The 26419-nt window shown below is 36.3% G+C and overlaps 2 protein-coding genes across 9 annotated transcripts in view; both read right to left on the bottom strand.

Moving 5' to 3' along the window:
- Positions 1 to 26419, bottom strand: part of DGKH (diacylglycerol kinase eta) — a 243015-nt gene that overhangs the window by 15280 nt on the left and 201316 nt on the right. For 4 of the 8 annotated variants that reach the window (XM_043998633.1, XM_043998632.1, XM_043998631.1 and 1 more), the window contains exons 22-30: positions 18447 to 18554; positions 16531 to 16644; positions 16133 to 16267; positions 15238 to 15404; positions 14169 to 14274; positions 11302 to 11394; positions 5623 to 5742; positions 4964 to 5069; positions 3347 to 3477 (exon numbers count right to left, since the gene is read on the bottom strand). In XM_043998633.1, coding sequence (XP_043854568.1) covers positions 3347 to 3477; positions 4964 to 5069; positions 5623 to 5742; positions 11302 to 11394; positions 14169 to 14274; positions 15238 to 15404; positions 16133 to 16267; positions 16531 to 16644; positions 18447 to 18554 — 1080 coding nt within the window. The remainder of the gene's footprint in view (positions 1 to 3346; positions 3478 to 4963; positions 5070 to 5622; positions 5743 to 11301; positions 11395 to 14168; positions 14275 to 15237; positions 15405 to 16132; positions 16268 to 16530; positions 16645 to 18446; positions 18555 to 26419) is intronic. The other 4 variants (XM_043998637.1, XM_043998636.1, XM_043998638.1 and 1 more) reach the window with 2 other exon arrangements.
- LOC122751553 (proline-rich protein 13-like) lies at positions 8109 to 8534 on the bottom strand. Its single transcript, XM_043998639.1, is given in 3 exon segments — positions 8109 to 8230; positions 8233 to 8303; positions 8305 to 8534. Coding segments are annotated over 3 exon segments (423 nt in total).

Genomic DNA, 26419 nt, shown 5'->3' on the forward strand with positions numbered 1-26419 from the left:
GGTACAGTAGATAGGATAGAGTACTGGACTTGTAGTCAGAAAGACCTGCATTCAGATCTGGTCTCAGATACCTACTAGCTGTATGACCCTCAACAAGTTACTTAACCTCTCTCAGACTCAGTTTTTACATCTGTGAAATAGGGACAATAGTAACATCTACTTCACAGGGTTGTTGTAAGGATAAAATGAGATCTTTGTAAAATGCTTTATATTCCTTAAAGTAATATATAAATGCCAGCTATTATCACATCCAACTAAAAAATTATGATCTGTTCTCGAAAACCTAACCCCTTCTGAACTTCCCTATGGCTATCAAGGTACCACCATCCTCCCAGTTATCCAAGTTCACAACCTCAGTGTCATTCTTGCCTCTTTACTTTAATTCACCCTATATATCCAATCAATTGCATAGTCATCATGTTTCTACCTCTGTAATGTCTCTTTTGTATATCCTCTTCTCTATATTTACACAGCCACCAGTCTAGTTTAGGCCCTGACCACCTCTCACCCAGATTGTTGCAAGTCCCATAGGACTCTCTGCCTTCAATCTCTTCCCTTCTCTAAATTATCTTCTATATAGCTGCCAAAGTTATTTTCTTAAAGTGTAGGTGAGAGCATTTCAACCCTCCTACTCAATAAACTCCCTATTACATCCAGGATCAAATATTAACTCTTTTGTTAGACATCTGCAAGCCCTGAGCAATCCTTTCTCTTCATGCTTTTCTCTTGTCTTGCACATTGTCCCCTTCACACTACAATTTAGCCATTCTGACTTATTATAGTCTACACACACAGTGCTGCATCACTCCATTCCTTTCCACTAGCTGTCCTCCACATCTAGTCTGATCTCCCTTCTCACCTTCCCTTCATAGAATTACTAGATTTCTTCAAGCTTCACCTCAAATAACACCTTATGCTGGATACTCTTCCTGGTTTACCCCTATTTTAGAGTTGTTAGCTCCTATCAAAAGTTACTTTTCATCTGCTCTGTATATGTCATGCATATATGTATTTATATACATTGTTTCTCTCATTCGATTTTAAGTATCTTAAGGACAAGGGTCATTTCTATTTTCTTTTTGTATTCCCCAGTATTTAGCAGAATGTCGGGCATCTTGTAAGTTCTCAATAAATGTTTGTGGATTTATTGATTATTGGATATAAATATATTGATAGAATCCTTAAATTCTAGTCCCAAAATTCTGGTCATCTGGAATATCTCTAGAATGAAGGAAAAAAAATCACAAAACGCTATATCAAAATAAACAAAGTTAAGTTCCTTTTCATAAAAAACATGTACATTATTTTAACACATGATTGCATATGAAATATTTTGAGGGAAAATAATTGACAATATAGAAATGTCCTCAAGGACCCTTACATAAACTCAGGAATTTCAATGATAGTATATAAAAAGGAAGCAATATTGTTCCTGATACTATCTCACATACTGTATTGAATTATTTTCATATATGGGGGAACATGAGAGTTTGGAAGAACACAATCTGTAAAATGATTTTGTAAGAACTAGATAAGAACAATAAAAGAGGTATCAAGTATGTTGAACCAGCTCCTTTTATTGAAAGTAAATGTAAAAATTCCTAACCCTTGTTTACACCTCTAGCTATTATTATCAATTCTTGTTTTGTTTTGTTTGGGGGGGGCGAGCATGAGGGTTAAGTGACTTGCCCAGGGTCACACAGCTAGTGAGTGTCAAGTATCTGAGGCTGGATTTGAACTCAGGTCCTCCTGAATCCAGGGCCAGTGCTTTATCCACAGTGCTTTATCCACTAGCTGTCCCTATGATTATCAATTCTTCCAAGACTCATGTTTAGAGGGGACAACTATTGTGATAGCCACACTAACCAGACAGGAAGGGGGTGATCATTCTAAAGCAGCAGGTTTTGCTGCTGTCAGAACAATATTCATTTAATTTTTTCCACTATCATTGCACTTTAGAACTAAATTATCTGGGGAAAAAGAAAATGCTTTATAAGATTTTTTAAATCTAATTTCCTTTCATAATAAAAAGAGAATTTAGCAATCCCAGGGAATATTGAAGATCTATATTTCCCTTTTGAACACTTTTACTAGCACATTTAGTTGGTTCCCCTTATGTCCATAGAAGCAAAGGTATCACTCCATTATCAAGATACAGTGAAGGCAGAGTTGTGATTTCACCATGCAATTGGTTTTAAGATGCATTTCATCTACAGGTACTGACTACTTATAATTCTTAATGCTAATATAAGAAATGTATACTGTTCCAGCATGCAAGGAGGATTTTTTTCTTACTTGTCTATCATTTAAGCTAGCAACAATAATAGTTAATTATTGTTAGATCACTTGTAATGAGAAATCTAACCTTATGCTCACTAGTTGGGGGCAAATTGTTTAAATCACTATACAAATGTGAGCTTTTAAGAATTATTAGCAATGAGGCTTATTTTCCTCATTTGGAAAATGAAAATGATACTTTTTCTATCTACTTCTAAGAGTTATGATAAGAATCAAATGAGATGATATATGTAAAGTATGTTGCAAAACTCAGTGTCATGTGAATATAAGAATAAGAAAAGAACAACTTAAATCTTCAGACACTTTCTTCTTACACAAATCTAGAAAAATTTGGATGTTTCTATTGTTAATTCTTGGCCAAATAGTATGTTTCTGCAAACCAAAGCATAACTGTTTCCTACCCCTCTCACTTTTGACAACCTAGCTCCATGTTGTTTTCTTTAAAAATGATCATAATTTCAATTTAATTGGTTAAACAAAAATGAATTTGTAAGTATCTAACTGATAGGAAATCTGAATTTATTAATATTCTTATTAACATGACTCATAATAAAATGTCAGCTTTGCTCTCAGATAAGTAAGATGTACATGGTTGTTGTTCTTACTATCACCCATTAAGTCTTTATGTATACTTACTAAAATGCTTAATGACTGAGCAAATTTTCAGCTCTTGACCTTACATGAGAAGCCTCTGAGATCTTTCACCAGCAGCTGTCATCTTCCAAATTGATCCCATGCAGTAAGCTTAAGCAGGTAGGAGCACAGTCATAGCTTCTGCTATTACTGAGGGAAATGATTACATTCACTGAGCCTCAGCTACGTTATCAATCTGGGTGAAACATTTGACAAGAACATATTGCTGATACCCTCAGCTTCAAGTACAGTGCAACACAGAAAGAGCTCAGGCCACAGGACAGTGTGGATTAGTTTATTGGCATATTTGCACAAGGTAAGCCAAGCTACAAGCACATAACAAAAGGGGAACAGAAAAAAGGAGTTAAGGTGTAAGAAAATTCTTCAGAGCAGAAAAGTAGCACAAAGGAAATACCTTAAGATCTCGCCTTTCCAGGTGCAAAAGCTCAGCCCCTCGGATGTCATGGCGGATGAAGATTTCTGTGTACTCTCCCAAATTGAGCTGATCCAGCCAAGCAGCAACTTCATCTGTGCCCCACTTTTGAACTACCAAAGTTAAGAGCAAAACCCCCTTAATTTCTACATGCTCAATGCATTACAAGCAAAGGATGGCAAAAGAGAGAGAGAAGAACAGAGTAGAACTGCAAGTGCTAGCCAAGGAAAAGGTTAAAGCTATCATTTCCACAAAACTGGACAATTTCCTGGGTTTTGTTTTTTCCATGCAGGTTACAGATTAGCAGTAAATAGGAGAAAATATCTATCCAAATACAGGGTTCATTGCCTTGCAGTTCATTGCCTCAAAGCCGTGCTTTCAGCTTTAGTCCAATTTCCTCATTAACACTACCCAAACTACAGGATATGTATCAAAACTTTACTTTTTCTTTTTTTTTTTTTTTTAACCATTAGGATCAGTGATGCAAAGGCTAAATGAGTTCTGATTACTTCTTAATGACCATTTATAAGCTCCATTATCAGTAAGAATGAGATACAAGTTCTAATTAGAATATAAAATCTGATATGGGCTTTTCAATTTTACAGAAACTTTGTTCTGATTATAGTCTTGTTGAATTCAAGTTTCTTCCTCTACTGATTTCTCTAGTACCCTTAATTAAAGCAGCCAATACTCTGTTCAATCAATTTAATAGACCATTTAAAAACTTCATCAGCACTACACTCTACGGTTAGTCATGTTATATTATTGTTTAGTACAGAATGATCATCCTCTTGCATATTGTATTAAATATTGATTAGCTTCAGATTAACCTATTCATGTGCCATGTTGTGTGTTTTTTAATTAGTTCTTAGACAATTGTTTTATAAATCTCAAAATTAAGATTTTAAGAGCATTTGTGAGTAAGACAGCTAATTCAAAAAAGCAACGAATTTGGTTGTGAAAAAAACTACCACACAAAAGTTCAGCTCTTGTTTGTACTTTAGGCATGTAATGTCAATAGGTTCAATCTCTAGGGATGAATGAAAGGAAAACTGGAAAGAGAACAGCAAGGAGAGCATTTAATCTTTACTTTATAAACACAGGTATTGTTGTAGATGGCCATCTGTGTGTGTGTGTGTGTGTGTGTGTGTGTCTGTGTCTGTGTCTGTGTGTCTGTGTGTCTGTGTCTGTGTGTTGGGATGGGGTGTTTCCCCCAGGGTAAGATTCTATATTTGAGAGGAAAAAGAAAGTGTATGGCTATTAGGGAAACATACTTAGTAGGTTAAAGAAGCAGGTGAAAGCTGCTATACTCCATTAAAAGACTCTAGAGTATCTGGATCCTTCCCTTTGTAGTGGAAAGACAAGTCACATACTAGTACCTTGGATTGCTGTTTAGGAGGATAAAGAACCATCCAAACACTAATAGGCTAACATCCACCAAGCAAAGTAGAAGGTAAAAAAGTAGTTACCTTATTTCCTTATGCAGCTGATAAATGTGGATGTCCACTGAATCCTTTCTACATATTTTAGGTGCAACATTATTTTTGTCAGTTCTGTTACAATGAGAATAAACTTTTGCTTGTCACATGGAGCACCTACCAGGCAGGGGGCTCGCCTTCAGCTTCTGGACTTTCTCCTTCTTAAATTTGGGCACAATACGAAACACGGTGCTTTTGTTTCTTTTTGTATAATCCAAAGGAGGATCCTGTTTAAAACAGATTTTATAATGAGCTACTTCTATGCTATTTTAGGAAGGGAAACTCACTAGTACAATAAAGACAATCCTTGGGGGCAGCAAGGTGGCACAGTGGATAAAGCACCAGACCTGGATTCAGGAGGACCTGAGTTCAAATCCGGCCTCTCACACTTGACATTTACTAGCTGTGTGACCCTGGACAAGTCACTTAACCCTCATTCCCCCTCCACCCCCCCAAAAGAAAAAGATAATGACAATCCTTGGATATTTCTTCTGTGTGGAAATATTATGAAATGAGGCTAATTTTTTAAAAAAATTTCTATTATACAATGGTTGGTTCAAAGCATGTTTTTGTCCTTTGGCTACCTCTCTTTATATAAGGACTTTTTAATTCTTGTGCAGAAGCAAGGCAGCTGGAAGTCAGAATTAATGAATTTGCCCTGGTTTAGGAAGAAAAAATCAAGATTGTTCTTAACTGTTTTGTCTGTTTTATATGCCTGCTTTTTTATTTTTAGTGTGAAAAGAACAAAGTTTATATAGAAATTAATCAAACTTCACCAACCTCATCATCATTTGAATGTAGGACGCAATAAAGCCACGGAATCTCTGCTAACTTCTGCAATTCTACCTCCACGCTATGTAAAGCATTGGATACCAGTTCTTCATGTGGAGATTCCAACTGCTATTTACCAGAGGATTAAAAACATTCCTTTATTAACCTCAGAGAAACTACTTTGAAAGTAACTTTGCACAACTCTTATTAATCTAGTTAGCAATGAAAAAATGTTTATTTGTTTTTTCTAACTCACCATATGAAACACAATATCCTTTCCACCTTGCCCTAATCCATACTTCCCAATGATATCATCAGTAGCTGGTGTACTTTTAGTAACCTCAAAGGATAAATGTGCTGCTTTATGACATATCTATTCATGTGGATTGTTATTGGGCTGTTTTCTTTCTCTACATGAATAGGCAAGAAATTACTCTTCCTCAGACTGGCTAGACCAACTATGTGAAACAAACATAATTCTTAAATAAGCCACATAAAGGTCATCATGGATACAGAAAATAATGATCAAGAACTTGACTCATGTGCTTGGAACAGACACCTCCGGGCAAGCTTATTAGAGCAGGTATAAGAAAAATATACACAAGACTCAGCAATGTCCTGGAGCAAAATTGTGGTGACTATGGTGAAGCAGATAAGGTAATATACAACTAGTCAAGTGGTAGATTGAAATGGACAAAAAGAGTAAATCTGAATTCCACAAAAAGTAGATGACCACTTTTTAATCATTGCTATTCCCAAGGGTCTTGGGTTCAGTCTTAGACTATATCTAAAATAATCTGAAAGGAGATGGTGGTAGTGGTTTGAATCATCTGGAACATAATGCCTCCTGTATCTCCTTCAGAGTGTCTTGCTTCATCTAGACTGGCTTGCCTGTCCTCTGAGTGAGAGTTGGTTGGCAGGTGGTGGGGATGGCTGGCCCCTTCTTCACTGGAACTGACTCCACAGATGATGCCTATGAGGACTGGGCTAGAAACAGGACCAGTGAGTGGTAAGGTGGATGCTCTGACTGCCACAGCTCTTGAGTCTATCTGTTTGTTGGTGGCAGTTGGTCAGCAGTTGTTGCTGGTGGTTATGAGAAAGGTAGGTCACTTCCTACACAATTATTTGTCCCTTCAATGCTGGCTACAAGGCCTGGGCCAGAAGTAGGTCCAATAGTTTCAGGAGCACTACTATTCTCCAAAACTCTTGGGTTCATAGTCCTAGGCTATCTCCATCAAAGTCTGGTGTGTGTGTGTGTGTGTGTGTGTGTGTGTGTGTGTGTGTGGTGGTTGTTTGATTTGCCTGGCATATTTTTGTGCCTCTCTCTCTCTCTCTCTCTCTCTCTCTCCCGCCCCCCCAGGGGTTTTTTATTGCTGTTTTGGGGGTAATTGTATCAGGAGCTCTGTGCATTTAATGTCTTTCCTCCACCATCTTGGCTTCGCCCCCCACCCCCCTCTCTCCTTTGCTTGCTATTCTACTTTGGACTTTTCTATATTCTCATGACATTCTCATTTGTATTGTAGTCATTTGGGTACTTGTTCAATGCTCCTTAAGGCAGAGACTATGTGGTTTTTCATCTTTGTAACCCCAGTACCTAACACAGTTCTTTTCACACAGGTGTTTAATAAATGTTGATTTGAACCAAAATGAATTAAACTAAAATTAAAGTAAATTGAATTTTGTAATTCGCAGAATGTTTTTAAGTTGGTATAGGCAAAATATATTCTTTGTAGGACTCAAATAGTTATGTAAAAGAGAAAACTTTCATTCTTAGTCATCAAAAAATAGTGGAATTTCCATTCCCTTAAGACAACAATCGCCATTTTCTTTGAGTTCAAACACATTCTTTGTGAAACTGACATACCATTAGTTGTATTTTACTAATTTCTTTTTTTGGGGGGATGGGGTGGGGGAATAAACAGCTTTATTGGGAAGCACAGAGAGAGAAACAGAGTGAGACCTGAGAATGATTTGGATGAAAAGAGCTCACCAAGAAATGATGTTCCAAAATGATACTCACATTATCCTATTCAAAGGAACTCTTTTTCCCAGAAGGTAATGGGCTGAGTAGACTGCACAGTCTGCTGGGAAATGTTCCCACATTTCTACATTCCATTATCTTAAGACTACCATACCCCATACCACCTTCCACGGTAATGACACATATCCCTTCTTCCTCTTCTCCCACACAAATTATAAAGTAAATTTTTAAAAATCATATTTTCTAGATACTAAAATGGTCTTCAGCATTTGACTCAAAGAACATACATCTTCAGAAAGTAATGCCGCTCAATAATTTGATCTAGGAGGTAAGAAAATTGACTTCCTCGGGCCAATAGGGGTCTTTTCCTCATTTCACCAGCCATTTGGGGCAAAGAGTGAATGGGATTGGGTTGAGGTTGGGACTGTAGGGCTATCTTCCCCCTGCACAATATGGCATCCAAGGTTTGATGGGAGAGCTGGGGTGGTGTGACTTGGGGAGGAGGGCCCAGGATTCAGTTAGAGTCACTATTGGAAGAGGAGGAGGAGGAGGAAGAATGCTTGCCATGTTTGTGATGTTTATGCATTTTCTTATGAGACTTCTTCATCTTTTTCCTTAGCTTCTTAATCATCACTATGGCCCCACTACCCCTGGGGCCAAGGGATTCACAGAAGGCATACCAGGGCAAGGAGGTGGGTAGGGGCCTGGGTGAGCAGCCTGGGTACCCTAGCTGCCGCCCAGGGCCAAGAGCATTACTAGGAGGATAAGCTGGATTCCCTAGGAAACAGCCAGGCAGAGAAGGAAAGGTACCTGGAAGGTACACAGGATTGGTTGATGGTGGGTGAATGGGGTTGGTAACCGCAGGGCACCCAAAAGTTGAAGGGGGCATAGGACCCCTAGAAGGATACATCCCTGGCGGTCCTGCATTGAGGTCCCACATGCACACTCCACTGTTCTGTTCTCTCTTTGCTTCAGCAAGAGTCAAAGTTATAACTAATTTCTATAAATAAATCTTAATATCATTCCCCAAGTGAATATCAGACTGTTACTCATATGTGCATGGGTGTACATCTAATATATGCATGTATATACGTATTATATAATAACATAGATCACTTTAAATATGCAGACAGAAAATATTTCCCGATAACATCAACATATACTTCATGTTCAGAGAGCACAAATATCACTATTGCAAAAAGTTATAGAGCGAGATTCACTTTAATTTTTAAGCTTAACATTGCTTCCATTGTTCTTTTATCATCTTTTGTCCGTATCATAAGCAAAATTAATCCACAAGTGACCACCACCACTCCCATCCCAGTTCTACTGTGTCAATTCAACAAGCATTTATTTAGTAGCTGTTATGTGCAAGGCAGAAAGTGAATGACCTTGTGGATAAAGAAGCAAGCCCTAGAATCAGGAAAACATCATATAAGGTCCTGCTTCTGACCCATACCATGTGATTTGCCTTTATCACAGGCAAAAGATGAAGAATATATTTTTTATTCATGTACTATCCCCTGCTCCCAGTTAGGTTGAAAGCAGAGAGTATCTCTCATTTCATGTTGGCATAGACAATGCTTTATTCATTTGGGGTTTTGTTTGTTTTTTGTTTGTTTTGTTTTTGCTTGTTTTTTTGTCTAGACCAGTGATTTCATTTGTTTAGGGAACTCTCAGTATGGAAATTCTTTTCACTATTGCAGGTTAACAAGTCATATGTAACTTCACTCCTTTAAAGGATTTCCCTGAGGGGTTAATCCCTCGGATTTGCCCAAGGTCACAAGGTATGGGTCAGAAGCAAGACTTTAACTCAAGTTTTCCTGATTCAACCCCTGGATTGCCCTTTTCTCCATTAGGCCATTTGCTTTCTGCCTTGCACATAGCAGGTACTAAATAAATGTCTGATCAAGTGTCACAATACACTTGAGATGAGAAGTTGGTCCTTTTGAACTAATTACACCAGTAAATCTGAACAAGCATGGCCATGAAACTACCCAAGAGGGAGCATGCACCTCAACCCCAAGGTGTTCTCCATAATGAAATGTTTTAAGACACTAAGTTTTCATAAACAGAAACTACTCGAGGATCTATACCTACCATTAATTCTCTAGGAGAGTAGAATAAAAGGACAGAAAAAGTTATGTTGTCTACTACACTTTGCCAGCTGGAAAGATTTAGAAACTTTTAGTTTTAATATCTCCCCTCATACCCAAATCTTCATTCTAGTCATTGGGACCAAAGCCCACATTTAGCTGAAGTTGCAAGAAGTCACTGACAATCATTGCTAAGAATAGGTGATAAGGCTTCACAGCTGAGAAGGAGTGAATGCCAGGTGGCACAGAATTCTATTTTGTCACTACCAGTCATGTTCACCAAGAACAGGGCTGTTCCAGCTTCTGCAGTGTGGCAGCTTGGCAACCGTGCACAGTGATTTCAAAGGGAAATGCCTGTGTACACACACCAGGGTAAGGGAATGAGGAAGAAATGCCACGCTATCATGAGGACTGGCCCCATGCTAGTTAATTTCCTCTCATTTTAGCACTTGCGTTCCTTAGAAAACTCATCTTCTTTCCTTTCATCTCCCTATCTTCTCTACTGTCTATCCATCATCTATGTATCTAAGTAAATATCTCTGTGTGCATGTATGCATGCACGTGTGTGTGTGTGTGTGTGTGTGTGTCTGTCTGTCTGCCTGTCTGTCTCTATAGGGATTGTCTTGCTTATGTGTACTTATATACCCAGTGCTTAGCATGATGCCTTACACCCAGTAATCATTTAACAAGATGTATATCGGTCTGTCTCTCCAACTATCTCTATCTATTTCTAGCTATCTATGATATCCATCTATAGTTAATTTGGAGTTAATATTCATTCAATACATATTTATTAAGCACCTATTATTTGCACTGAATTGTGCTCAGCTGCTAGGGAAGATAAGGGCTCTGCACTGCACTTGAGATTCAAAGACTGTTAGTTCTAGATTGGACCTTAACTACATTCCCAGGAACAAAACTTAGGACTGGGGTTCTTAACTTAGAGTCCTTGTTTTTTTAAAAAAAAAAATTTCTGTAATTTTATTTCAATAGAACTGGTTTCCTTTGTAATTCTATGTATTTTAAAATATTATTCAGAGGAGCAGTCCATAGGCTTCAGCAGACTACCAAAGGGGTCTATAATTCCCCCCCCCCCAAAAAAAAGCTTGAGGAAGAACCCCTGCCTTAAGAAACCAAGACCACATCTCCGAAAAAATTCAACACTCCAAGATTCTTCTGGCACTGTGCTTACATAGCCTAAAAAATAACCTATGCTTGAAGGCTTTACTTCTGGTCAAGACCAACCATGTTACACATTTGCCCCCTTCTGGGCAAATAGAGATTATATCATTTATGCTCCCAGTGTTAATTCACTTAACAGTAACTTGGCCTTCCTATACAACCCATCAAAGGCTCATAATACATGAACTCCTTTTAATTTTCCCTAGAAACATCGGCAAGAAAAGGATTATGTGTACTGAAGGAACACTCTGCAATTAAATCTACAATATAGTTCAGGGTATGGTATCTGGGGCAGAGAAGGAAGAACTTAGAAAAAGGGACAGGAAACAGCTAAACCTCATGAGCAAAGGTTCATCAGTGAATCTGAGGCCTTCAAATGAATTCCCTCATTACTGCCCTAATATCAAACATTTCTTTCCTTCTCCTTACCAAAGGAACTCTCCCAATTAGTAAAGACTCCGTTTCATTATTTAGCGCCTTCACATTGACAGCTATTTCGATGGCAGTGTCTCTGGTAAGACTCTGGAAAAGAAGAGTGTCATAGAGATAAGTGGTAATAAATTAAACTGTGATTCAATCATCAGTAATCAGCAAAATATTGAGATTCTTCCTTAAATTGGCCTTGTAATTTCCAAAGCCATTTGAACTACCAGTATCCCTCATAATTTGAAAATTTATCTCATCACATTTGCTTCTTTCTTTTCTTTCTTTCTTTTTTCTTTTTTTTTGAGGGCAATGGGGGTTAAGTGACTTGCCCAGGGTCACACAGCTAGTAAGTATCAAGTGTCTGAGGCTGGATTTCAACTCAGGTCCTCCTGAATCCAGGGCCTGTGCTTTATCTTCTGTGCCACCTAGCTGACCCTACATTTGCCTCTTTCTTCTGGATCTTATATCCACGGGCTAAAAGAATGCAAGTGTCTGCCTTCAGTAAACATATTCAGTTCTCTACATCTAAAATGCATTCCCTTGAAAACCAGAAACAAAAAGAATAAAAGGAAAGACAGAGTTAACTAAATTCTCAGTATTCTACCATCTGAACATGGGGTCAAACTCTTGTTCTCATGTCTTCTCTAAGTAATTTATTTAAAAGCATGCCAGAGTGACTAGAGGGCTGGCTGAGGGGTCAAGAAGATCTGGGTTCAAGACCTGCCTTTGCTACACACTAGCTGTATGACAGTGGGTAAATCAATTGACCTCTAAATGCTTCAGGTCACTCTCTAAGATGATTGTTTATAGATGACCTGCTTATCTATGAGTTAATTATATTAATTAAATATTAATTCATTTTAAAAAGAAAGATAAATAACTTCAATTTGAGGAGGTAATAATAATAATAATAATAACTGATATTTACACAATTCTTTTGAGTTTACAATGCACTTAAAATAATGGACTGCAATGCATTATTTTATTCAACCTTAAAAATAACCTTGTGAGATGAGTACTACAACCATTATGAGCTTATTGGGAGTGGAGCATAGCTAGGGACTAGCAAAGGGGAAGCCACTGTGATTCAGTCACCGGGAACCTATGAAATAGGAATTTGGGTTGCAACAAAACATGCATTAACCTAGATAATGCCAAGTTGAAGCTAACAAGTCAAAGCTGTGCTGAGCTTGAAGGTTAAAAATAATTGCTAACCTTAGAGCCTAAGGTTAAGTTAAGGGTTTCTTCTGTTAAATCTCATCTGTACCAAAGGGGGAAATGGGGAGGTTTGCCAATAGAGAAACCAATTCATTCAGACATCTGGACAGTGGAGAGACCCACAGGGAAGAAATGGTTACTTCAGAGACTACAGACAAGACCAGAACAATTGAAGAAAGAAACAGGTCAAAGTTGGGAACCAGGCAAGTGCCTTAGCCAGCCAAGCTAAATTCAATGCTGACAATAATGTCCAAGCTCACTTAAGTTGTCCTGGTAATGAAAGCCAATCATAAAATGGGCCTTATCTGAGTCATGCAAATTGTGATAAACAATAAAGGCAGGACTTCTTAGAGAGTGGGATTAGTGAAGTTTGGGGAGGAATGAAGAATGAAGCCTGGAGGTATCACAGTGGGTCAGGGGAAAAGAAAGTTAAAACAAATATATGCATCTTAGTCTTATAGGGATGGAACTCAGTATATACAGGTAGATGGACATGCATGCATGCATGCATACACACATAAACACATCACATATACATATACACTTGTGTGTGTGTTTTCTCATAGCTATGCTTCTAGTAAAGTTCTCAGATAAGATCTAGGTTCCTTTACTTTACCCTTGGGGACCTTGGGGCCATGGCAAGGGGAAAGGAGTAAGTCAACAAAGCTAGTAAAGTGGGGTTTGAGGTCAGGCCTTCCAGATTCCAAAGACAGCAATCTATCCAATATGACAAAAGAATGAAATCTACTTATGATTTATTTTTACAATTCATTCAGAATAGCATCTTTCTAGAGGAATTACATTTTTTTTTGGTGAGGCAATTGGGATTAAGTGACTTGCCCAAGGTCATACAGCTAGTAAGTGTTAAGTGTCTGAGGCTGGATTTGAACTCAGGTCCTCCTGACTCCAGGGCCGATGCTCTATCCACAGCACCACCTAGCTGCCCCAAGGAATTACATTTTAGTAAACATAAGCATTTTATTCATTTGAATAAAAAGGCTACATTTTTACATTATAAAAAGTATCTATTTTGAACCTAATATTTAAAAATTAAACAATACTCTCAGCTGACATTTTTGAAAAGTCCTATACCTCCTTGACTAAAATGCTTGAGTGATAAAACCTGGGACTCTATTCATTTAGAATCATAGAGAAAATAGGGAAGTGTCACAAAAGAAGTGGAGAGAATTGCTGCATGGAGAGGAGTAAAGAAGGAATGAGAAGAGAAATATGTGAACAGTCACATTTACAAGGTGTTAGGAATGGGGATAGATAAAGACGAAAGGCATTATAAAGCTATCAGAGAAGGAAATGGCAAACCACTCCAGTATCTCTGCCAAGAAAACCCCAAATGGGGTCATGATGAATTGGACATGACTGAAACAAGTGAACAACAGCAAAATTATAGAACTATACTGGAAATGGATTCCAAAGCATAATGGAAAAAAAGAAAAGAAAAAAGAAGGAAAATGGGACAAAAATGAAGCCATATACATCAATAGAAATAACATATTTCTTTAAGATCATAGCCATTCTTAAACATGTTTTATTTTTTAGCTATCAGAAATAACCCCAATACATTGGAAAACACAGCAAACTGAAATCTAAATAAGAGATTAGATTTTGTTTAAACAGAAGAACTAGTTCCTTACCTCAGGAAACCTTGGATTAGCTTTATTCAGGGCATGGGAACATGCATTCACAGCATGAGCTAACTCTTGCTCCAAAAGACTGTGTACTTTTGCGGCTTCACAGATGCTGTAAACAAAACAGAATTTTAGCAGCCTGAGTTTTAGGGGATTATTATTATGGAGTTTTTGAGGGATCAGGATGGGGAAACATGAGAGTATGGAAATGTGGAAAGATAGTAAAGCATTTACATATTAAATTAAATCAATTAAGTAAAATGTGCTTTTAAGTCAAAATGCATCCATTATTTTTTTTTAATGTTATTTTAATTTTTTGCAGGGCAATGAAGGTTAAGTGAATTGCCCGGGGTCACATAGCTAATAAGTGTGTCTTAAGCTAGATTTGAACTCAGGTCCTCCTGAATCCAGGGCTGGTGCTTTATCCACTGCTCCACCTAGCTGCCCCCCATTATTTTTTTTAAATGCTTGTTTAAACCATTGCTTTAGCTCAAATTCTATTATGACAAACACCTTCATAACAAAAAATATTTATACGAAAAGTGCCAAGGTTTAATCAGTGACTTACTTATTCAAGTATTATAATATGACAAAATACAACAAAAATTCATTAACCTTTTAGTTATCTTGCCCCATTGGAGAATCTAACCATTGTACCAAAGCACATTTTCCTTTTCATAGAACCTTGAGTGCTAAAACTTTATTTTCACCATTTTTAGTGGAAATATTTCTAAAATAGATATGAACAACAATAATTTGGTTGCAAAAAGTGAGTTACAGGGCATTAATGATAAAAGATATGATTTTAAAAGGAGATAGGCTAGTCATTATTGATAAAAATAATAATAGTATCTAGCATTTATATAATGCTTTAAGGTTTGCAAATATGCGAACATATTTTATATGCTATCCATGTTGTTTCCTGCTATAAATATAAGTTCCTTCCGAGTAGGGACTATTTCATTTTCATCATATTAGAGTTGGCTGTAGCTAAGCACAATGCTTGGCACCCAGTGGACTAGGCACTTAATAACCGTTTGTTGATTGATCGATCAGACTCAGTCAGTGTGCTTACCGAGTAATGAGCTCTTCCGCAGCCTGTGAACAGAGCTGCATCTGTGTAACTTCCTCTTCTGTTGCTAAATCAATAGCTTGTTGTGGATACAACTGAGGTCGGGGGGGTACCTTAGAAGCATCATACTTTTGTTTGTCTTCCCAAGATTTGAGGGTGTTTTCAAAAGCCTATTGAATTCAATATATAGTGAGTTATTAGCTTATTGTGTTACAACAGAATTAAATAAGGATTTGTAGAGCTTACATTAATGTTGCATGAAAGCAATCTTTTCCCAATTAAACCTTTTATTAAATCCAATGAAAAATAAGGGAAATATACTGGATAAAATGTTTTTATTTTGCTACAAAAACAAAAGCTATATATATATATATATAATTATACCATTTAATACAAATATGCAATAGAATACAAATTTAGTGTAAATTATATACTGTGTTTATAAATATATGTACACACATTCAATGTATATATACATATACCCATAATTTTATATAGGTATATGAGTATATATTTAATTGTTTTTATTTTGTGGCAAAGAAAACATGTTATATATAGATATGTATATATGTATCTGTATACACACATAGCACTGTAACAGTGAAGTACCTGAATTTTACATTTTACATATCTCTAAGTGAAGATAAATCCAGGCAGAGAAGTCTATTTCTTATGTTTTAAGTGCTTAATCTTAGAATTGGGAAACAGATGAGTTTATCATAAGCACACGAGCTTATCAGCACATGAAGCTCACTTGAGTTTTTAATATTAGAAGAAATCCTAGTCTTTCTTTTATTTTCTGTTTTCCAGAATGAGTCAAGTTACATGGGATGTTGTTTTTAACAAAAGGCTTTATAGCAAACTAGACACAGGCAGCAAAATGGTTTCTGTTACATACTCTGTCTCTCGTTAACATCTGAGCTCTGTTTTTGTGCACGATTTTAATAATCCCCGGAGGCTGGATCCATGCCTCTCCATCTACTTGTACTGGCACCCCTTCATCTCCAAGTATGGTGATCTTTACAGACCGACACTGAAATAAAACAAAGATGTTATTGGATGACACAAAGAGATTTGGATAATAATCCACCTGCACTCGGCTCCATTTTAGAGGCTATGGCTTTTAGCCAGGATTAGCCAGAGAAGGCTATGTTGTTGTACTTTTTTCATCGGTTATGGCTGATATTAAAACAAAGTCAACACTTTATAAATTAGTATCTGGCATCAGAGATACTTAAATGAGCTCTCTTCTCCCTGGCCCAAGGCCTGCTGTCAGACTTTGCAAAAGACACAGACCTGAGCTATTCTGTGATGCTGCAGTTTTATGACTCTGGACATGGCCATCTGCATGCTCCCAAATACGGCAACAACCTCCAGTATCTTGTCATCAAATGATGGTGCAGTAAATATCTGCAAGGAAAATGAGTACACATCCAGAGAAAGGCCTAAGAGTTAGTGTTAGGTTACAAGCATGAGACAAACTTCAGTTTAACAAATCAATTCTTGGAAACAAAAACGTTCTGAGGTAAAAAAGCACTTATGATTTAAACAATGAAGAGAATAGCAGGCAAAATATGGAAGCCGAGTCTCTTTTGTATCAGGACATGATCTACCAACAAAAAGAAAATTCTAAAAAGTATCAAATTATACACAAAAGTAAAATGAAGCAGGCTGTTGACATATGTACGCTTATAATGATAAGAGTATCAGAACCCATGTGGATACAGCTTCCATGTCTCTCTCTCCAGAAAGCAACCTTTTAAAGTTATTTGGTAGATGTCAGGTGTATTTATAAATGCTTCATACTAGCATAAAGCAGCTTTCAAAAAAATTTTCATTTAGGGTCTGTGGATATGCCAAAACTTTCTTACTAAAATGATGCATGCATATTTGGAAAATCCAAAATGGTTGTAAACTGAGATAAACTTGATAAAGTTAGAAGTGGCAAACACTGAAATTGTGGCCTATTTTAGTTAAAGTGTTCTAATAAATTCCATTCTTGAAATTTAACAATTAGTTATGAACAATGAGTGTGCATATAAATCAGTGAATAGTAATTTATTTCTGGTGATTAATGTAGAAACAAAACCACCATTGGAAAATTACAATGCTTTGTATTTATAGTTACGTAGATCTCCATAAAGCCTAATAATCTAGCCTAACTTCTTCATTTTATATAAGATGAAAGTGGGGAATCCCAAATAAAAAGTGACTTGCCCAAGGTCACTATGATAGAAAGTAAAAAACATAGTCAGGATTCACTGGACAGATTTGAAAACACTTCAAAAAATGTCCCTGTAGCAAGCTCTAAAATTATCTTACCTCATTGTGATTTTTTTGACTTCCCCCTCTCCCCTTATGAAATACCTTTAAATTATGGAACTGATCAACACTTTCCCATTTATTTTCATATTTTATTTTGTATCTTCTTGGTAGAAATGTGTGGGAGGGAGCTATGAGCAATTAGAGGGAACAGAAAAACAGTAAGTCAAAGATGGGAGGACTTCTTTTTATCTCCATCAAGACAGATTATTGAAGCAAACATTCTCTTTTGTTATTGTCGCATATACTCTTGAAATTGTCTCCTGATCTCAAATTCCTGGCAGTTAAAAGTAAATTTAATTAGAAACTTTTTAAATAAAATACTGAGTAAGATAACTTTTTCACACATAAAACTAATAGAAGGGGGGCAGCTAGGTGGCTCAGTGGATAGAGCACCGACCCTAGAGTCAGGAGGACCTGAGTTCAAATCCGGCCTCAGACACTTAACACTTACTAGCTGTGTGACCCTGGGCAAGTCACTTAACCCCAATTGCCTCACTAAAAAAAAAAAGAAAAAGAAAAAACTAATAGAAGGCATATGTGTATCTGTGGTGAGGGGAGGAGAGGGTTAGTGTTTCATGTGTCTTCTGAAGTTATCATGCCCCTGTGCCTGATACTTTCTCCTCTACTCTCCCCTCAACTTTTCAGCTTCTTTTTATGCATTATCTTCCCCATTCAAATATAAGCTCCCTGAGGAAAGGAATTTTTTGCTTGTATTTATAGTCTCATGCTTAGCACTGTACCTGGTACATACTAAGTGCTTAATAAATTGTTGTTAATTGATTGGCATATTTTTCTGTTAATTGTCTAAGTTAAAAGTGAATTATTACAATGAAAAGGATCACCAAGTTTTTATTAATCCATATCTCAAACTACTTAATACTACTTACATCGTCCTCTTTAGTTCCGCCCCAGAAATTAGTACCTCCAGCATAACTTGGGATATTCAACACTGCTATTCCTTGTAGACTAGGAAGAGGGATATATTGCCCATCACACTGAAATATAAAAGATGTCAGTGTGAATGGAAAGGGAAAAAACACAGAAAATCAGTTGTTAAGATCTTAAATTTATTGACACCCAAAGTAAATGAAGATGGAGAAAGTTGCTTTCAGTCATGTCAGTTATCTTGCAAACTCATTCCTCGACATTCTGAAGGCCTTAATTTCTAAATAGTTCTAAAAAGTAAGTACAAATAACTGCGAAAAAGAAGTCTGGAAAGTTTTTTTCATAGTGTATTCCACCCAACTGTGAAATCTATAGAAGTGTTTCTAGTATGTTGAACATCTTCCTGGACTAATATCTGATTCTGAAGACACACAATAATGTGGAGGCAATCCTGGGTTGTTGAATGCTATCTCTATGGAGTATATGCTGGAAAGTTTGATGACAGGCCCTTTAGGAAGCTGTTTGTCTATTGTATAAACATCCATCTGAGTTTGGAGAAACAGCACCAGTAGGTTACCCATCAGAAAATAAGTTGCATTAACCACAGTGACTTATTAAACTCTCTATTTAGGAATGGAGGATGATGGTTCCCATTAGTAAAGGCAACAGCCACACAGATGAAACCCTAGATCCTTGAAGAATTAAACACAGAACTACCTAAATCAAAGCACATGTGGAAAAGCATCCTAAAGTTTTTACTTTGTAATTCATCACCTAACAAACTATGACTTAAAGTGAAAATGGTCCTGGTGAGTAGCAAAATGTTTTTTCTACTTATGTCAAGTGACTATCAAATGAGTTAAAATAAATAAAGTACTTTGCAAGTCTTAAAGCACTATATAATTACTGGCTACTATTAGCTATTAATATTATTTTTATTTGACAAAAGTATCTCTTTATTTTAACACATACACAATTTCTTTCCAGACAAAATTAATGTCTTTGATCATTTTATAAAGACCAAATAAAAACTTTATTGGATTCAGTAATGGACAATATAAATATTTTCTTATAATTAGTTTGTTATAATTTTATCCTCTTGACACCTTGATTCAGGCTTGACTAATTGTTTTCAAGAAATTAACAAAGTATAATTTCTTTCTAAGCCCAAAGAATTAAGGAATTTTATACCATTGAAAGAAACCCTTTTGAAGTTATATGAATAATTCAAACTGCTTTTGAATTATTTTAAATTCTACTATACTTCTATAAATATGAGACATTCTAAAGAAAACACTAAAAGCTGGCTTAAAATAATACTATCTTGCATATAGATCAAGATAGTAATCCTTTTATGTAGGAAAAAGTTGGCAGTATGTCATATACCATAAATGAACAAAATATACATATTAAAAACACTCTGAGGGGGCACCTAGGTGGCGCAGTGGATAAAGTTCTCTAGGAATGGAACTACAGTCAAGAATCACGTACCCAGCAAAACTGATTATAATCTTTCAGAGGAAAAAATGGGAATTCAATGAAAAAAAAAGGACTTTCAGGCATTTGTGATGAAAAGATCTGAAGTGAATAGAAAATTTGACTTTTAAATATAGGACTCTAGAGAAGCATAAAAAGGTAAACAGGAAAAAGAAATCATGAGGGATATTAAAAGATTAAACTGTTTACATTCCTACATGGGAAGATAATACTACTAACTCATAAGAACTTTCTCAGTATTAGGGTAGCTGAAAGGAATACTTAGACAGAGGACACAGGCAGGGTGGAGTGTCTTATGTCTGGGGCAGGATTTGGGCTCAGGGCCTCCTGGGTCAAGGGCTGGTGCTTTGTCACCTAGCTAACCCATGATGACATCTTTAAAATAGGGTTGAGGGGTAGGAGGAATGCATTGGGGGAGGGGGAAGGGAAGAGGTAGCTCACATGAAGGAAACAAGAAACAAGAAAAAGCTTATGGAGTGGAGGGGAAGAGGGGGAAGGAGTGGGGCAGTGAGTGAACCTTATTATCATCAGAACTGGCTCAAAGAGGGAATAACATACATACTCAAGTGGGTATAGTAATATATTTTGCTCTGAGGGAAAGTGAGAAGGGAAGGAGATGGCGGGGGCGAAGAGGGGAAGGAAGGAAGGGCAGATTGGGGGAGGGAGCAGTAAAAATCAAAACACTTTTGAGGAAGGTGAAGATGTTCTGCATAACTGCACATGTATGGCTTATATTGAATTGCCTGATTTCATAGGGAATATTGAGGAGGGAGGGAAGAAGAAAAATTTAGAACACAGAATTAGCTCAAAGACCTTAATCTCATCAGAGTCAGCTCAAAGAGGGAATAACATACACACCTAATTGGGAGGAGTAATATATCTAACCCTACAGGAAAGTAGGAGGGGAAGAGGATAAGGAGGGAAGGGTGAAAGAAGGGAGGGCAGAGCGGAAGAGGGGCAGTCAGAAGCAAAACACTTTTGAGGAGGAATAGGGTAAAAGAAGATAGAAAATAGAGTAAATATCATGGGAAGGGAATAGGATGGAGGGAAATAGTTATGATGATTGACTATAATGGCAAAATGTATAATACCCACTTTGCTGGGATATTGTGAAGAAAATTCTTTGTCAAATGTAAGGTACTATATAAAAGTTATGATGAACAGGATGCTATCAGAAAGAGACCTACATGAACTGAAGCAGAGTAAAATGTACTGTATTATACAAAGTAATAGCAATAGCGTAAGATGATCTGCTGGGAAGCACGTGGTTATTTTCAGCAAGGCAACGATCCAAGATAACTCTGAAGGACTTATGAAAATTGCAATCCTTCTACAGAGAAAGAACTGATAGTGTCTGAAAACAGATTGAAACACATTTTTTGACAGTTCCTTAATCTGAAGTTTTGTTTTTATGTTTTTTCTCACACCCTAGCTGACTACTCATGTTTAACTTGTATTGAATTGCTTGAGTTCTTGGGGGTGGGGGTTGAGGGGTGGGAAGGGAGTGAGGAAGAGAAGTTGGAACACAAAGTTTTTAAAAATTGATGTCAACATCTCTTTTTACATCCAATTTGTAAAATAAAATTCTAAACAGAGAAAAAAAAATTTTAACGCATATGTGTGGGGCAGCTAGGTGGCACAGTGGATAGAGTACTGGCCCTGGAGTTGGGAGGACCTGAGTTCAAATTTGGCCTCAGACACTTGACACTAGCTGTGTGACCCTGGGCAAGTCACTTAACCCCAACTGCCTCACCAAAACGAAAAATGCATATGTGTGTTTATACAGGTTTTCCCAAAAGTCTTAGTGGAGTTTTAAGTTTCACCCTGTACATACATGTTGTCGCCTCTAATAGAATGTAAGCTCCTTGATGTCAGGAAATGCTTTGTCTTTGTGTCTCTAGCACATCGCACAGTGCCTGGACCTTAGTAGGTGCTTAATAAAGGCTTCTTGATTTTTGGATGATTGATCAACTTTAAGGGCTAATAATAATTTCGTGGTTTTGATGTACACCATAAAACAAGAACATGGTTCCTTGGAAAGCCATAAACAACAAAAGAGAAAGATGATTTAGGAAATTTAGAAATTTAAAAAAAAACCACAGTTTTATTAGTGAGCTGTCTTTAAAAGATTTCATTAAAATCAGCCCATATATGAGTTCTTTTTAAAAACTAATCTCCCTTGCTTACTTAATCTGGATCATATATCCCATTCTTGAAGAGACTCACAACAATATATGATCATCATTTCCCACTTTCAAATTGTACAAGCTTTTAGGTGAAAGAAATTGAGGCAAGTTAAAGACAAATCAGTTCCCTTGCCTAATCTTTGTATTCCTTAAGCATAGGTACTATTGTGGTATATACTTTTTGAGCAATATAAAAATATCATGGCCCCAACCCTCAAAGGCCTTGCAACCTAACTGAAAAGACAAAAGCACCAATGGAGTAGTTGAAGATACAGAAAAGGAGTTTAGAGGAAAGCAAGATGTCTGTTGGATCAAAATGGTCAAGGACAGCTCATGGACAGTGACACCCTTGGGTGAAGACATGAAAGATGGATTTTTTTTGAGATAAAATCTAGATAAGTTTGGACAAAGATGTTATCTGTTTTTATGTGCAATCTATAAGGTAGAAGGTATGGATAAAGAATATTCAGGTAGTCCCAGAACCAAGGGTTCCAAAGGCATTGCTTTTATGATGTTTGATTAACCGAAGTTATATTACAAAATTTAAGTCTTTCTAAATGAAATTATTGTTATACATAAAGTCATTATTTCAAATATGAAACCCAGAGGTCAAAGAAAATCAGTATTATATCTAGGATGATACAAATAGCCAGTGTACCTTTTCTTTATTTTCTACTGTGGACTAATCAATCATAACTGCTTTTTCATTAATTCATTTATGAATTCATACATCCATTCATAAGTTACCATTTGGTAGTAAGTTCATCATAGAATAATGATCCCAATAATAGTTTACATTTTATAGTGCTTTTCAATTACAACATCCCCACTTTTGTTCATCAGTTATTTCAGTCATATCCAACTATCCATGACCCCTTTGGGGTTTTCCTAGCAAAGATATTGGAGTAGTTTGCCATTTCCTTCTCCAAATCACTTTATAGATGAGTAAACTGAGGCAAACAGGAGTAAGTGGCTTGTCCAGCATCACATAGCTAGTAAAGTATTTTAGGCCAGATTTGAACTCAGGTCTTCCTGACACCAGGCCCAGTGCTCTATTCACTATGTTACCTAGCAAATTGATCACTGGTTTACTGAAGTATTAGAGAATGAAAATCATATTTTTCTAGGATTGCTCCTAACATGGACCAATATCCATCAATATTTTAATAAAATTATATTTCTCAGGAACATACAAAGTTTTTTAGAGAAACAAATTATTGGTGTACAAAAAATAATTACAAGTCAGATACCAATTCCTTATTACTATTTTCTGCTTATAGATGGTAGATCACTAGCAAAGTGATTGGACTTGAGTATTAGATAGGACAGGTTCAAACTTGATAGTTATCAGATGAGTGAAGGCTATTTTAAAATCAATTATGCATGAAACATTATCACTTTACCAAAAAAACCCTTTAAATTGGCTCAAGATCTTTCTAAAAAGAATGTTTAAATCTATATATACATATACATATTAGTCTGGAGGTTAAGTTCATAAACTTCAAACTTTCCTGAAATTCTATATTCAATATCTACAAGTCCAAGGACTTCTTGAATTTGATACTGAAGATGTTCTAAGGCTTTTAAAAACGTATAAAATTAGAATATATCTAAACTTTATTTGGTTACCTGGAATAAAAAAAAAGAATACATATTTTTAGAATGATCTACTCGAGATATAAATTGGAATCTTAGGCTTTCAAAGCAAATAGTCCATGATTTCAACTAACAGGCAAAATATAACTTCTATGTACAAATTAGATCCATTCTCCCAAAATTAACTCAAGACTCAAATACTCCACAAAATATTTATTGAATACTCAGGACTAGTCTGATGTCCTTCTTATCTGATCACTCTATAATAGTGTGAAATAGTTGATTTATTAACGGTTGAGAGATGACTAGATTTCAGGCCTATTTCTGTCATTTAGGCAAATCACTTGTGCCAAACCTACATTTTCTGCCTCTACCCAATACTGCTTGTGATGTTTAAAAAGTTCAAGAGACATAATTTCTGGGTAATTAATCTTGTCATTAATAATGCTAGTATTTTATTAATAAAATGAATGGTCATTTAGCTATCTCTCTCTTGGACCAAGCACAACTAATGATGGTGAGCTCACAGTTTACAGGCCCTTGGAAAACGGGGTGCACCTGAGGATGTAAATCAACTCTGATTGGTTAACAAGTAATGAGAGAATGAATATTATAATGAGAGGTGGGCTTATTCCAATGAGGGTCTTGAGGTCCATACTGAGCACCCAATCTTGGTCAAAGAGATTTATCAATTTCTGTATTACCTGTCTGACAAAAGGGAAAATCCACATTTTCCCAGACCTATCTGAGTAAACAAAATGAGCAGGAATCCACCCATTCACCTACATTTAGAATATGTTTACTGTCTTTGATTAGATCTTAGCCATCCTGGCTGGGTAAGTCTCTACCCAGGATTTCCCAAACTGGTTGATTTCTGGATGAGGAAGTAGAAAACAGGATAAACCTTGGTCCTAATGCAACAATTATTATTATATGAAAGAAATAATCATTTATCTCATGTTATTTATAAAAGCTAACATTTACATAGTGCTTTGGGGTTTGCATTGCACTTTACATATCACATATCACATGTGAGGCCCACAACAACCCTGTGAAGGAGGTGCTGTTGTTACTATTTACAAGATGAGGAACCAAAGATAGACAGAGATTTAAGTAATTTTCCCAGGGTCACACAGCTAATGGCTGAAACAGGATTTGAAATCAGTCTAGCTGTATAGATACATAAGAAGAAGAAATAAATAATATTTTAGTTCTTCAGGATCTACTTGAGATTATTCCTATACCCTGCATCTACACAGTTCCCTAAAAGAAGTTTCAAAAGTGAATTAACCAAAGTAACTTTACTACCTAAAGTTTATTATATTTGTTTCCTAATCAAAACAAAATGCCAATATTTGGTAAAGGGTTGAAAATATTGTTAAAAGTTAAACAACAATGCCATCTTGGGGAGTGGGGAGGGAAGGAAGGGAGAAAAAATTGAAACTCAAAATCTTATAAAAACAAATGTTGAAAACTATCAAAAAAAAGTTAAATAGCAAGCAAATAATTCTACCCTAATATATGGTAAAACTTATTTAGATATAGGCAAAGTTCTCCTCCTAGTATTCATTTGTAAATTAAATGCATAAAAAACAAAGAATAATAGGCATTGATATGTCCTTAAAGATCATCCAGTCCAATTTCTTTATTTTTTGGATAAGGAAATTGAGGTCTAGAAAAATTAAATAACTTGGGCAGCTAGGTTAGGGTAACATTATATATGTAAATGAGATAGTAACCAGAAAGTGATTTGTAAACCTTAAAGCATTATATAAAATCTTGTTATTTTTATTGTTATTGTTACTTTCCCAAAGTCACACAGCTAGTAAGTAGAAAAGCTTGATTCCAATAATAATGATGATTAATAATATTAGTGGCTAGTATTATAATGTTTTTGTTGTTGTTTTGTTTTTTCTTTTTGGAGGGAGGAACTAGGGTTAAGTGACTTGCCCAAGGTCACACAGCTAGTAAGTGTCAAGTGTCTGAGGCCGAATTTGAACTCAGGTCCTCCTGAATCCAGGGCTGGTGCTTTATCCACTGCGCCACCTAGCTGCCCCCTGCTAGTATTATAATGTTATTGCATTTAATAATGAATCAATGGCCACTATACTGCACTGCCCTGTGCCCTGGGTATGCTTTATAGATAAAGAGGAGGTAAAAATTAGCTGTTCTTTATGAATCTCCATTTTATTTCACTAAGACATAAGTAGCAGTTTAATGAAAATGACTAGGTCTTTTTAAAATAGGAAACTGAGATTTAATAAAATAGGTTGCACTTCCTGACTTTTTTTAAAGCACCCCCTTAAATCCCTGTCATATTTCACTCTTAAAGTTTAGTATAAGAAAAATCCACCAAATAATACCTCAGACAACCCACATCTCTCTTTCTGTCCAGTGTTAGTGATGGTCCTTAAACTGACAAATCTATTATCTCAGATAAATAGATGCAAAATAAATCTGTGGTACTTATTATGGACCATCATCCTTGGCTTATGTTCCAGCTATAGTGATATTGCAATATTTCAATATTTCAGAGGGCTGTGATTAGGTCTGTCCTGAGACAGACTGCAATCCCTCTACATTTAAGTAAATAGTCTTTAAAATCGTCAGTGCTGAAAAACTCAACACCCTGTGGCTAACCTGGTTAATGACTCTCTCCAAACTTTACCAGACTGCTCTTCAGAAAACACTCATGT

The sequence above is a fragment of the Dromiciops gliroides genome, chromosome 3, assembly GCF_019393635.1.
Source record: "Dromiciops gliroides isolate mDroGli1 chromosome 3, mDroGli1.pri, whole genome shotgun sequence".
Lineage (NCBI taxonomy): Eukaryota > Metazoa > Chordata > Mammalia > Microbiotheria > Microbiotheriidae > Dromiciops > Dromiciops gliroides.